This window comes from Haliotis rubra, unplaced genomic scaffold, assembly GCF_003918875.1.
Source record: "Haliotis rubra isolate DU_JTF1 unplaced genomic scaffold, ASM391887v1 Scf378, whole genome shotgun sequence".
NCBI classification, from domain to species: Eukaryota; Metazoa; Mollusca; class Gastropoda; order Lepetellida; family Haliotidae; genus Haliotis; species Haliotis rubra.
This window is the reverse complement of record NW_025767055.1, coordinates 90517-105921: the sequence shown is the minus strand read 5'-3', so window position 1 is coordinate 105921 and position 15405 is coordinate 90517. Positions and strand designations below refer to the sequence as shown.

At 40.4% G+C, this 15405-nt stretch overlaps 1 protein-coding gene across 2 annotated transcripts in view; it reads right to left on the bottom strand.

Moving 5' to 3' along the window:
• Positions 1 to 9056: 9056 nt before the first annotated feature.
• The window catches only part of LOC124286196 (multiple epidermal growth factor-like domains protein 6), a 62817-nt gene continuing 56468 nt past the window's right edge, over positions 9057 to 15405 (bottom strand). For both annotated transcript variants that reach the window (XM_046722541.1, XM_046722542.1), the window contains exons 10-14: positions 13434 to 13571; positions 10797 to 10955; positions 10135 to 10179; positions 9892 to 9970; positions 9057 to 9568 (exon numbers count right to left, since the gene is read on the bottom strand). In XM_046722541.1, coding sequence (XP_046578497.1) covers positions 9445 to 9568; positions 9892 to 9970; positions 10135 to 10179; positions 10797 to 10955; positions 13434 to 13571 — 545 coding nt within the window. In that variant the 3' untranslated portion in view covers positions 9057 to 9444. The remainder of the gene's footprint in view (positions 9569 to 9891; positions 9971 to 10134; positions 10180 to 10796; positions 10956 to 13433; positions 13572 to 15405) is intronic.

The following is a 15405-nucleotide window of genomic DNA, read 5'->3' as shown; positions in this document are numbered from 1 at the left end:
TTGACTAAGTATCGTTTATATTGCTCGTTAGAGTATGCGTGGGTTGATGGAGGACAGGATGTAAGCTAGTTTCAGTTGATTTTGTCATATATATGAAATGAGATATCGTACATTTATCTGTGTTAACTTTTCCTTGGACAGCAGTTACCATTAAAAGAAAGACTTGTTGAAAGTTTTTATAGTTAAAGTGTAGGGCTAGTAATATTTGGAAAGGACTAATGACATACAAAATCCACTAGCCCTAAGGATTAGTTAAATTTTTTAGTGAGTTTCGAACCCAGCTGTTTTAAAATAAAAATATAAATAGAAGAATGTTTTGTTTCTTCCTTTGTCTTGCTTTGAAAGAAGCTATACAAGCACACTGGTTACTCGCATATAATGTGATTCAATTTGAAGATAACAGAATATTACAAAGTGGACAGATCTCAATAACTGTTCTTTCACAATATATTGCAATACGTATCGCGATACAGAAGAGTGTATAGCAATATATCTCAATACGTATCGCAATACAGAAGAGTGTATCGCAATATATCGCAATACGAAATTTGGGGCAATACACAGTCCTAGTGTTTGCGTTTAACGGCTTTTCACTTTTCTTTTGTTTATCCTTTCATTTTGTTTAATAGCTTTGTTGAAATTCAATTATGTTACTAACATTAAATAATTATCTAAAGAACTCTGTATACGATTTTAGTATAAGACCACCAAAGACATGCTAACTTCAAAACTAATAACTTTTACACGTGAGACTGACTTGTGAATAAGCTAGCTTTATTCAATACAAAATTTGTTGCAAGATTTAAATATTGTGGATACATGTCTCAGAACATTCAGTTACCAGGGAAATAGCGAGTAGATCCTCCACGTGCTTCAATAAGGGAGGCAATCCATGGCCTCACGCTATCAACAAGGTTGTTGACAATGTCTGGTCAACCAAGCGTTCCAGATTCGAACCAAGGATGCGCACAATAACATTTCCAGAATGGACTACCAATTGTCGAAAGCCTATCCAGATGGTCCCAATTCGCGGGCCAGTGTGGGGCGGTGGGGTAGCCTTGTGGTTAAAGCGTTGGCTCGTCACGCCCATTTCTGGTGTCACCCGTCGTGATATTGCTGGAATATTTCAAAAGGCGGCGTTAAACTATACTCACTCACTCACTCACTTACTCACTCACTCACTCGGGGGCCTGTGCAATCTCTTAAAACCCTCCCTATCCAGGAAAAACAACAATGGCCCTGGCACAATGTGGAACAACATTGTCATCTTGCAGCAGGACGTTGTTGCCGTATACCTGTCGTGCATGTGGAATCAAATGTCAAAGATATTTTTTATGGATTTTAGCTTCTTTATTATTTCCCACACAACGTTTCGGGACCATTACAGATCCCTTCATCAGATGAACTCTACATACAACTTCTAAATGTCGCTAAAAGACATCAAGGAATCAAATGTTTTTTCCAAAATGTCTCTGTACCACCCTATACCAAAACCGAGTCACCCCGGCCCCAAACGCTTGTTGTGTACCCCTCTCCAGTAGCCTACGGTTCACCGTTTGCCTGCTAAGCAAGAAGATAACAAGAACACCCCCATCTTTCTCTTAACGCCATGGCACATAAATATCGATGTCGACGTACAAGGCGGAAGTGAGGCCTGTCGTCCCTTGCGTTTTTCGGGGTCTACCTGTACAAATGTTTGGTACTAATGACTGAAGATTTCGGGGCATGTTTTTTATTCTCTGTAGAGTTCTAACGCTTACGTGCAACTCACGACTTATGGCACGGCTGTTAGTGAGGGAGAGAGTGAGTTTAGTTTTACGCCACTCTCAGCAATATTCCAGCTATATGGCGGCGGTCTGTAAGCAATAGAGTCTGGACCAGACAACCCAGTGATCAACAGCATGAGCATCGTTTTACCCAACTGGGAACCGATGACATGTGACAACCAAGTCAGCGAGCCTGACCACCCGATCCCGTTAGTCGCCTCTTACGACAAGCATAGGTTACTGAAGATCAGTTCTAACCCGGATCTTCACGGGTGGCACGGCTGTTAACGCCAGGCGCGTAGCAAGCTATTTTGTTTGTGCAAGCCTGATAGGTTGCATAGCTGTATATTTAGATAGTATTGAAGCCTTGTCCAACTTTCGTAGCAAAAATCATGTGTTAGCCCGAGCTTTTGTTTGTAATGGTAGCTACGCCCTTGAACGCTGGCCTGACATTCCTACAATCTGGTTACGTAATGCAAGTGACAATGGCGCAAGGTCTCATACAGCAAGACTGACAAACGACTTTCTGCATAACGCTAACATCGTTGTTTTGCCATAGCCAGCATGTTCTCCCGACATGAATCCGATAGAACACTTATGGAACTACCTGGATCGACACATCAGAAGACTGCCAGCGCCACCTGTCACCGCTCAACAACTGGAACAATGTCTCCTACAGGAATGGCAACAGATCGTTATTCTTACGTCATCAATGCGTCGACGTGTTTTGGCTTGTATTGAAGCCAATGGTGGTCACACTCATTATTGATTCAACATTTGAAGACATTTTGCAGTAAAAACACCTTGTTGACTTGTGTAAATGTTCAGATTATGATACCACGTGTCTTTCAGTGCCAGTCAAAAGGTACTTTCGACTTTGTATGAGGTGAGGTGAAACTGGGTTTAACGTCGTGCTTATGTGGTTGAGAATATTTCACTCATATACTAGCCCAGACTTAAGCTGGTTTTGTAGTGCTATCCCACTGAGATACCATGCCGCAGTGAAGCATGAATACCCCACTCAGACACATAATACTGACTCCGAGCCGACCAGTCCTTGTTGTACCCATTAATCCCGAGCGCCAGGCAGGGACCAACAAGTATCATATTTTAACGTCTTTTGGTATGACGGTCGGGGAACGAACCCGCGACCTTCTGCTCTCCGGGCGGACGCTCTAACCGTTACACCGCGGAGGCGGTTTACTTTGTAAGAAATGAAATTGTGTCCATTTACTGTAGAATTGAATAGTGTACTGAAATTTAACAGATGTTCATTCATGCATGCTTTTGCTTTCTTTTGTAACCTTTTTTAATCCACTCCTGCACAACATATAAGAACTTATAAAATAACTGTTTCAGACGTTCGCTTCATCGTCGTGTGTTGTCTAATGGCGTTGTTTCTGGTATACTCAGCTGTGGAAACAACACTTATTGCCAAGTAGAATGTCACGATCCTCTATCCGTTTTACCTGAGAGAGAGAAATAGAGAAAGAAAGAAAGAAAGAGAGAGTGACAAGAAAGAGAGATACATAAACAGAGAGAGAGGAACAAAAGTGAATGAGTTAGTTTAGTTTTACGCCGCATTCAGCAATATTCCAGCTATGTGGCGGCGGTCTGTAAATAATAGAGTCTGGACAAGACAATCCAGTGATCAACAGCTTGAGCATCGATCTGTGCAATTGGGAACCGATGTGTCAACCAAGTCAGCGAGCCTGACCACCCGATCCCGTTAGTCGCCTCTTACGACAAGCATGAGTTGCTGAAGATCAATTCTAACCCGGATCTTCATGGGTGATAATGTACGCTGGATAAGGCGGCAGGCAGTGATCCAGCGAGGTTGGAGGTGTCGGGATAGAGACCACGTGTGACCGGGTGTAAAAACCTTGGAGTCAACTTTGTGTGCAGGTTATCACAACCCCTAGTGTAAAGTACACAACCCTGTGCACTTAAAAGAACCCACGAATCCGTTGGTATATGACGAGATGGTGTATGCTCCCCAGGCAGTTGAGATTGATAATACGATGTGCCGTTGAGATTGATATCCAGTGATCGAGGGAAAAAATACCAGCGCCTTGAGCATGCACTAGTTGCCTGGATATTTGCGCTATATAAATATCCTATAATAATAGGACCAGTCACTTCCCACTCGTAATCGCCTTAATGTGATTCTTAAAGAAAATATCAATATGAAATGTCGACTATGTAATGAATTCACGGAGACTGTCCAACACCTTGTCAGTGGATGCCCTTCTTTGGCATAAACAGCATATCTTAAACGACATGATGGCATGGCTCGTTGCTTTTACTACCGTCTCCGTCAAACTTCTGTGGAATAGGCCCATATACAGCCTCAGAAGAATTCCAGCCAACAAACCTGATCTTGTCCTTGTGGATAAAGCCAATGAATTTATTTATATCATTGAATTCTCTGTCCCATTTGACAGTAACGTGATTGGCAAGATTCAGCAAAAGCATGATAAATATGCGGACCTCGCCTTTGAATTGTCTCGCTTGCATCCCAAGTACACTGTCGTCAGGCTCCCTATTGTTCTCGGTGCCCTTGGTTTGGTACCTCCTGATCTCTTGGCGCAGATCAGGGGAGCGCCTGGGTTCTCTACCGGGAGCACAGCCGTTCTGACACTCTGGGTAATGCAGAAGGCTGCAGTGTTGGGGAGCCTTCATATTCTCCTGAAAGTTCTTGTTGGGTTCGACTAGGCAGTGTTACCTGGGAGAAGTCCAATTCGCTGTCTGGTCTGCGTGTAGAGGGGGCAAGGGCCCTGAGCTGATGATGAGCCTTACCAGCCTGACTGTGCCAGGATGACCCGAACCCTCTCTGCTGCATTTTCATCTTTAATCTGTAAAACATAATAATAATAATAATAATAAAAGCAAACCATCTTTCAACTCCGCAGTCCAGTCAACCTTCCTCCGGTAGTCAAACCAACCACACTGGAGATGGGACTTGCCCCAGGGGAGGCACAGACCCGACTAAGAATATCTTGGTTCTTCGTCATGCCTGTGGCTTTGACTCCAAAGATCCATCCATGGTACGACCCTGAACATGTCCAGGGCGTCATGGAAAATGATGCTTTCAAACTTCTGTGGAATAGGCCCATATACAGCCTCCGAAGAATTCCTGCCAACAAACCTGATCTTGTGCTTTTGATAAAGATGAAGCCAATGAATTTATATATATCATTGAATTTTCTGTCCCTTTTGACAGCAATGTGATTAACAAGATTCAGGAAAAGCATGATAAATATGCGGACCTCGCCTCGCTGATGACGAGCCTTACCAGCCTGACTGTGCCAGGATCATCCGAACCCTCTGTGCTGCATTTTCATCTTTAATCTGTAAAACATAATAATAAAAAAGAACTTAGATATGAGCAAACCCATGAAACTCTTTTTGTTATATCTTTCAGACTCCGACGACAACAAGCCCAAACCAAAGCAGAACTTGAAAGGCAGTATATGCCCCGAGAAACTCAGGGGGGATCATCTATCTATGACGTCATTGCAGGAACTCATACATACAGCAATGAAGTACAACCTGGGGATAATGAAAACACCAACACGCATGATACCAACTCATTACAGGATGCTAATATCTGCAACACGGCTCAGAGAGACATATATGACTTCTACAGTGGCATATCAATGGAATCCAATTCCATGGAAACAGAATACATGTTCGTGTCTCAACGTTGGTCTCCACTCTTGTGGAGGAATCACAGACCTGTACCTGCTGGTTAAAGCGTTGGCTCGGCACGCTGAAGACCCAGGTTCGAATCCCCACATGGGCAGAATGTGTGAAGCCCATTTCTGGTGTTCCCGCCGTGATATTGCTGGAATATTGCTAAAAGCGGCTTAAAATCATACTCACTCACTCAATGTGTGAACTGTCAAGCTAGGAGAAATACAACTTTGGACCGGTGCTATGGAAACATAAAACGATCCTACAAAGCTGCTGACTAACCACCGCTTGGAACTTCCGACCATAATACAGTACATCCCCTTCCGTGCTACAAACAGAATATCAAGACAGGAAAACCTGCAGTAAAGGCGATCAAGTCCTGGGATCCAGATTCGATTCAACAACTATATGGCTGTTTTCTGTGCACGGGCTGGGATACACTGTTGGCCGACCCTGATCAGCTGACGAGTACAAACTATATACGTTTCAATGTGCCATGTCTTATATTTGTAAAGACGAATTTTATACAAAATACAATACCAGCGCCATTGTCACTTGCATTATGTAACCAGATTGTAGGAATGTCAGGCTGGCGTTCAAGGGCGCAGCTACCATTACAAACAAAAGCTCGGGCTAACACATGATTTTTGCTACGAAAGTTGGACAAGCCTTCAATACTATCTAAATATACAGCTATGCAACCTATCGGGCTTGCACAAACAAAATAGCTTGCTACGCGCCTGGCGTTAATAGCCGTGCCACCCGTGAAGATCCGGGTGAGAACTGATCTTCAGTAACCTATGCTTGTCGTTAGAGGCGACTAACGGGATCGGGTGGTCAGGCTCACTGACTTGGTTGACACATGTCATCGGTTCCCAATTGCGCAGATCGATGCTCAAGCTGTTGATCACTGGATTGTCTGGTCCAGACTCTATTGCTTACAGACCACCGCCATATAGCTGGAATATTGCTGAGAGTGGCGTAAAACTAAACTCACTCTCTCACTCTCTCCCTCACTAACAGCCGTGCCATAAGTCGTGAGTTGCACGTAAGCGTTAGAACTCTACAGAGAATAAAAAATTTGCTCCGAAATCGTCAGTCATTAGTACCAAACATTTGTACAGGTAGACCCCGAAAAGCGCAAGGGACGACAGGCCTCACTTCCGCCTTGTACGTCGACATCGATATTTATGTGGCATGGTGTTAAGAGAAAGATGGGGGTGTTCTTGCTATCTTGAGGCTTAGCAGGCAAACGGTGAACCGTAGGCTACTGGAGAGGGGGTACACAGCAAGCGTTGGGGGCGGGGGGTGACTCGGTTTTGGTATAGGGTGGTATTCGTACAGAGACATTTTGGAAAAAAGCATTTGATTCCATGATGTCTTTTAGCGACATTTAGAAGTTGTATGTAGAGTCCATCTGATGAAGGGATCTGTAATGGTCCCGAAACGTTGTGAGGGAAATAATAAAGAAGCTTAAATTCATGAAAAATATCTTTGACATTTGATTCCACATGCACGACAGGTATACGGCAACAACGTCCTGCTGCAAGATGACAATGTTGTTCCACATTGTGTCAGGGCCATTGGTGTTTTTCCTGGAAAGGGAGGGTGTTCACAGATTGCACTGACCCGCGTTAGAGTGAGTGAGTGAGTGAGTATGGTTTAACGCCGCCTTTTGAAATATTCCAGCAATATCACGACGGGTGACACCAGAAATGGGCTTCACACATTGCACACATGTGGGTCATCAGCGAGACGAGCCAACGCTTTAACCACAAGGCTACCCCATCGCCCCACACTGGCCTACGAAAAGTCCAGATATGAATCATATTGAGGACATTTGGGACCATCTGGGTAGGCAAGTACGACAATTGGTAGTCCATCCTAGAAATGTTATTGTGCGCATCCTTGGTTCGAATCTGGAACGCTACATGACCAGACATTGTCAACAACCTTGTTGATAGCTTGAGGCCATGGATTGCCTCCCTTATTGAAGCACGTGGAGGATCTACTCGCTATTTTCCTGATAACTGAATGTTCTGAGACATTTATCCTCAATATTTAAATCTTGCAACAAATTTTGTATTGAATAAAGCTAGCTTATTCACAAGTCAGTCTCACGTGTAAAAGTTATTAGTTTTGAAGTTAGCATGTCTTTGGTGGTCTTTTACTAAAATCGTATACAGAGTTCTTTAGATAATTATTTAATGTTAGTAACATAATTGAATTTCAACAAAGCTATTAAACAAAATGAAAGGATAAACAAAAGAAAAGTGAAAAGCCGTTCAACGCAAACACTGGGACTGTTTATTGCCCCAAATTTCGTATTGCGATATATTGCGATACACTCTTCTGTATTGCGATACGTATTGAGATATATTGCTATACACTCTTCTGTATCGCGATACGTATTGCAATATATTGTGAAAGAACAGTTATTGAGATCTGTCCTTTTTGTAATATTCTTTTACCTTCAAATTGAATCACATTATATGCGAGTAACCAGTGTGCATTGTATAGCTTCTTTCTAAGCAAGAAAAAATAAACAACCAGAACATTTTTCTGTTTATATTTTTATTTTAAAACAGCAGGGTTCGACACTCACTAAACATTTTAACTAGTTCTTCGGGCTAGTTGATTTTGTATGTCATTAGTCCTTTCCAAATATTACTAGCCCTACACTTTACTATAAAAACTTTCAACAAGTCTTTCTTTTAATGGTAACTGTTGTCCAAGGGAAAGTTAACACAGATAAATGTACGATGTCTCATTTCATATATATGACAAAATTAACTGAAACTAGCTTACACCATGTCCTCCATCAACCCACCCATGCCCATACGGGCAGAATAAACGAGAATTTTGACAACAGGTGTATGGGCAACATGCATTTGCATACACATGCCCATATACCTGTTATTAAAATTCACTTTCCTTTTACACAATGGTGGTTTGTCGTTTTGTAATATCAGTGATTACGACTTGGTATCGTTTCTTTTACCCGTTAGCTTATTTCTATACTTAAACTCCTTTAAACAGCAAGGATGATGAATTTCAAATAATTTAAAGAGTCTGAGCTACTGTGCACATCTGTATGACTCAAGAAAAATATAATTGAATTCACAATCATGTGACATGATCTTGAAGTGAACCTTCTAATCAAAACAATGATTTATGCACCTATGTCTTTGAATAAAAGTATTATTAACATTACCCAATTCATGAATGACGTTTGGTACACTTTCTCATAAAGAAATGATTTAACAAAGCACTCAAGATGGGCAAAAGTCTCTCTGTATTAGGTAAAGTAAAGTTTCTTTAAACTGAATAGAATAATGAAAAATAAATGAAACATGAGAAACATAGGTCTTAAATATATTGAAGAGGAATTTCATGTACTGTTCATTTGTGAATCCTATTCACAACTAAGAGAGAGGTTTATAACAAAATGTGTTAAAAAGCCTTATACTGTATATTCTTTAGCAAATCCTTTCAAGAATACTAATGTAGACACTGTAAAATCTGTTGCCTTGTATCTATTTTATGTTAAAAAGGATTATTATAAACACACTTGAATGATCATTGTGCCCCTGACTACACTGGACTTTCCTTTTGAATGTATTTTCGGTCTACGGCCTTTTACTGGAAATAAACTCTGTCTCTCTGTCATTTTGATCAAGAATAAAAGACTTACAGGTAGATGCAGTTTGAGATTTTGTGATAATTCTTAGATCATCTCGATATATCAATAACTCGACGTATATTCGGTGGTCCCACGGGAAACTAAAGTCACTTTGTGACATCTCCTAATCTAAGACGTTTAAACAAAGCTGAAACCTTTGAACAAGGAAACATAATGGGGCTGCTATGTGTTTTGATGAAGTAAAACGCCTTTGCTATTTTCTTATCACTACCTGCTTCGTAACTACGCGTTGACAAACTGTAAGTAATCAGACACACCCGCTTCCCGACTGAAGAAAAGTTAAACATCATTAGTGACTCCTTGTTTTGTAATGACGTCATAGGCAGATGATTCCTCTGGAGTTTCCAGTGACATATATTGTTTTTCAAGTTCAGCTTTGCTTAGGGCTTGTAGTCGTCTGAGCCTGAAAGATATAACGAAAAAGGTTAGTTACATGGCTTAGCTCATATTTACGTTCAAAGGGTAAGAATCTCAATACTGACAAGTATTCAATCTCTAGTAATCTTAATGCTGAAATTTTAACTGTATATCAATGTAACATTCACTCTGATGGCCTATTATTCTGAACGTCCGGGATGCAATGTAACAAAGAATTTTATTTTCATACACAACTCTCTCTCTTTCTCTCTCTCCTCTGTGTGTGTCTGTCTCTCTTTCTTTCTCTCTCTCACTTTCCCTTTCCCTGGCAAAAGCCGTCAACGATAGTAACAACAAAGATAATTTTACCTGACATTAAGTGTTGTTACTACAGCTAAGTATGCCAAGAGCAACACCATTAGGCAACACACGACGATGAAGCGAACGTCTGAAACAGAGGAGGTATTTATATATACTGATATATGTTCTGTAGGTGTTGATAAAGGTTTACGTAAATGATGTATATTAGTGTAATGTGGAAAATCACTTACATTGTCCGCGGTGGGAAGACACATTAAGTATCAATCACGCACCTGTCCCAGTTAGTCTTACCTGTTGCATTGCCTGTATCATCATCTTTGACTGGACTCGCAGTGCCTGTTGGGAAACACAAACTGATATGAACAAACTTGCAAGAGTTAAAACTTCCTTGATGTTTATACCTCAGAAGAACACATCTGTAAAGCGTTTACTCATAAAACTGACACGTGACTTGTCGTCATGAGACACATGAACCACTGGATTACATGCCTATATGTTCGAGATTAGCATGTGATAAAAATGTCTTTTGATTTAGATTGCACCAAAACGCATCGCAACACCTAACAACCCAAATATTCTAGCAAGTATCATATGTTCTTAATATCAGTATTATTTTACATTATTTTACATTGATTATGCAAACGTGAATTGCTAAATGCCTATTTCCTAATAAAGGCGCTAAAGTGTTTGTGTCTTGGATTAAGGCGATAATAATATACTATACAAAATGAATTCTCATCAATTAGACACTCAGATATGAAGTGTCGGCTCAAAATATGATCATGGTATTTAGACGACGGAGACGTAAATATGGCAAAGAGTATATCGTCAGCATATTAATCGGCGAATCATATTGCTGTCTGACCTTTAACACTGGCTCAGATAGCTGCAGGCAATTTGACAGTGATTTTTTGTACAAATGTCAGGGTATATATTATCCTGATAGCAATTACATTGACATTGCTCTGTTGTTCCTGTTGCTGGTGTTATTGTTGTTGTTGTCGTCTGGTACCCAGTTCCACATTCCCCTGTGACTTTGTCACACACCTCACACTGGTTCAGACAGCTGCACACACCAGAACAGTTCAGACCGTACGTGTAGTCTCCACATTCTGAAACCCAATAGGTTTCAACAGAAGGGTGTTTATGTGAGTAAACTAATTCCCTAGGCTCTAACGTTGCCCTGTGCCTGGTGCTCAAAGAATAGGTTAGTTCCGAACTGTGATTAATCAACACTCTGTATACGAGTTCATGCTTTGCCCATATTATCAAACTATTTGAAAAGAACTTAGAAAAGGTTGTGCAAAGATTTATCATTATTTTGGTATCAATGTTTAATGTACATTTGGATTAATTTGGGTAAACATGATACGATCACAAACCCAACCTTTCACACACAGTGGCGGGACGTATCCTGGCAAGCATCCCATTTCACAGTGTCCAGTTGACCGGTCGCAGCCAGGTCCATCCTTGCAGTGACCACAGGTGGCTGAACAGTTTACACTGTACTTTCCCTGGACACATGCTGTTGGAATAATAAACTATATCACCAGCTCACTAGACGTTTTCAAAACCCAGGGTAATGGACAAAAGTATCCAACGTTAAAATATTAGTTCTTGAAGCTATATTATTCGTATTGACCTGGCGACAAAATTGTAATCAGTCATTAATTCTTAATATAAATGATAAATATTATTGAACATGATGGATTTCATATATTGCGTGTCACTGAGACCTGCATATAGGAGGACTGGACAATTTGATATTGTCTTTTGCTCCGGAATATGGATGAACACGTTCAGAATGTATATCAATTTGAAATATGGTGGGAGAATTAACGCTTACATACTCTTTAAAAAAGTAGCAGAGATATTGAAATACTTTTAAATTTCCAAATCTGTTATCTTACTTTCTAGTAATAGTTGAGTAATAATATTCAGTGAAGTTTAAGCAATGGGGTTTCAGGAGTAACCACACAAAAGGGGACAACTTGACTGAAGACACTTCTTGTCATTCAGCTACAACACTTCATGTGGTGATGAACATGTGGAGTTTTGAGTGTTCATGGTCCATTTTCCACAACAGACTCCTAAAGAACCGTGTCAAACCAGCCAATTTTGAGTTAGATTTTGTACATAAATATTTTTTATAGCATGGAAATATTCAACTTACATTAAGAACAACCAATTGTAAAACTGGACACATTACATACATTAGGGACCAGTTCAAAAGTTCACTGTAGGATTAAACACTTACTTCTTTAGGTTTGGAGACATGATTTGCGAACATCACATTTGATACAAAATTGTCGAAAACATTTACCACCATTTTTCAAAGGGAAATCAATCACATTAGGAAAGTCTTATTTAAACTCAACATTTGTCAACAACTCATCATTCAGCCATGACACAAAGTAACCTGGCATAACCTTAGTCCTTTGCTTCTAGACAGGTTCACCTTATCCGAGGTCAAGCGCCCTGTCAACCAGACCTTAGAAATCGCCATGCATGTGCATGTATAACAGTCAGTGATACATTGTGTAACCCATGTGGTATAATATTATACTGAAAAAGGAAATTGGGTATACACAGATCGTCTTTTGAGAAAGTAGAATCTCATGCCCCCTTTAAAGGTCTGTTAACCATCAGTTATTGGTTTGGGATTCGAGTAACTTCACATCGAGATTGTTTAGCGCCTGAGTAGTTGAAGCCAAGGTCCAGCCTCCTTACCCAAATTACCCGTGAAGTTCAGGGTTACAATTGGTCTTCGGAAACCCAGGCTTGTAAAGGGCGACTGGGTGGTCAGGCTCGCTATCTTGGTTGACAAGTCATCGTATCCCACTTGCGTGAATCGGTGATCATGATGTTGATCACTGGATTGTCTCGATTATTTACAGACCGCCACCATATAGCTGGAACATTGCTGAGTGTGGCGTTAAACGACCAACCAACCAACCAACCAACCGTACCCAATTCATCTGTTCTCCTGTCAAACTGTTTCTACAATGCAGTTAGCTTCGAAGACTTTACTGTAGATTACTCCAGGATTTGTCCACATAGTATTCATGACCGGGAACAACTAACAATGCCACAACGTTGGACTTCTTCTGCTGTTGTCATAGTATTGTGTCATTTTGTCATATTAATATTTGAGGCTTTCCCTGGTAATGTCATTTTTCCACAAAGAAGAGGTTCGGAAAGAGCTAATAGTCGACTAATTCAAGTCTAATTGATCTTAGTATTTAACTAGTAGAATCTGGCAACTATATGTCAATAAAACTATACCTGTCAACCTTCTAGCGCCTCATAGACAGTTTTTCGTTATATGGGTTAATAATGTTCACCATGTTGTGTGAGCTCAGGGCATGCCAGTGCGATGTGGAGGTCAGCGTTATATAAGACGTCATGTTATGTGTGTGTGTGTGTGTGTGTGTGTGTGTGTGTGTGTGTGTGTGTGTGTGTTTGTGTGTGTGTGTTGTTTTCAAGCAAATTATGTTTTCACACCTATCATGTTTTCTAATATCGATCTATAGCAAATCAGCCTCAACATAATGTATGTTTCTCTTGTCCATGAAGCAGCGTCATCTCACCATCCTGGCATCCAACCCCTGTCTTTCCAGCACGGCAGCCACTTGTACAGCTCCCGGTGGTCTTGTCGCATACTTCTGTTTCATTCTGACACTTGCACTGTTCACTACAGTTGGTGCCAAACCACCGATCATTGCACACTGAAAATATTCAAAACCTAGTAAGCATTCACATGAGAATAACCGTTGTAGTTCCTTTGGGGGAAAATAACACACAAATAATAAGTATACAACTGTATATATGTTTATCTATAATAGCTTTATCTTACATTCATGTGGGTGACAACTGGATTAAAATATTAGCCGCTGCCACGGTAACCGCCAAACTCTGTACCGAGAAGCTGTATCGTTGTAACAATCGTATGACGTCGTAATATGACGCATGCAGTGCACGGAGTTCGAAAACCGTTCGATTAGCTCTCTTTGAATTCACTATGTACACGTTTATTTTATCGACTTTCATTGCTTTATGTAAACTATTTTACATATTGCATCGTTTGCACACTCAACTTAAACATAATTAACTATTTTTATAGCAGTTTTAAGCATGTCAGAATATGCTTCACTGATCTTAAAAATCCAGTCGAGAGGCAGACGTCCTATAAACGGTAGCGGCTTATCAATCTTCAAAATAGAATGAAATGATATTTTGGACATTTAACATGGCAGTAAGATAAATACGTAGTAAACTTTGTAAAATATATATGCTTTCACATCTGATCTGTGGTTTACTTTTCTCTGGGTAGGGAGTTCCTACAAAGCGTTCAATTATAAGTGTTATCACCAAACTGCCATTACCTCAGGGTTTGATTAAAACTCACTTACATTTACAATAAGGTGTTTGAAAGTTATCTTCACATCCTTGTGCACAGACACCAGTAATTGTATTGCACGGTGAGTCACCTTTACACGAGCCACACCGTTGTGAACAATTAACACCATAGCGTCCTTCTACACAGTCTAATGTGGAAAGAAAGAACATCATTGAGAAAAAACACCATATATAAACGTATGAAACACATTCAAATGAAACTGTCGATAATCCTTCTTCGTATTAAGAAAAGAAGGCCGTGGTCACCTTGCTGCCATCCCAGGACTTGACTTGACGCCATCACAACTGTAAGCTTCACTGACTTTATTGTCAGTTACACAAGGATTTGTGCATTCAAAGTGTGACAAGAAATGGCTAACAGTACCACAACCCTATCGCTAGGACTTCTTCTGTTGTTGTAGTCTGCTTTCATTTTGTCATATGATCATTTTGTCATGTGAGTACTTTAGATTTTCCATGGCAATTTTAGTATTTCGGAAAGTGGATGGAATAGTCAATGAGTTTAAGTCTAATGGAGCTCAATGTTGACGTAACCATTTTATCACAACACAAATGGATCCTAACGATACGTAAACTGACCCCATTTGGCAGCGAGCAACACAAAGTGTATAACTTCATTCCACTCCTCAATTACCAAGCAGTAGATTCCGATATTTTTAAGAGTACCAGCAAGATCACAATTTACATTGGTCTTATCAGCCACACAACGAATCACTGGACAGCATAATGTTATATCCGAAAAGAGATTCCTTGCTCTCTGAAGTGCTTGGCCTAGTGTTGAAATAGCAAGTGAAATGCGAGTTTTACTGACACTACCTTCGCAAAAGCCGATTAAAAACATCTCACTGCAAATCCATCGATAGAATGATTCCTCTAATAAACGCCTGAGTTCCTCAAATTAAAGATTGCAATCCCAGTAGCTGAACTGCTTTGACCTGATCATTATATTTCCAGGTTGTCAAGAATAACCGATTTTCCTTCCGTTTGTCCAAATAAATCTTAGTCTCAGTATACGCAAGCTTAAAATCTTACAACAAAATCAGCTGCCTCAAATTTGGCTCCTAATTGCCTCTACTAACAGAATCCTAAACTAACAGCTTTAGTCCTTCTTCATAATTAATCCGATACAACTTCGTTGGTTTT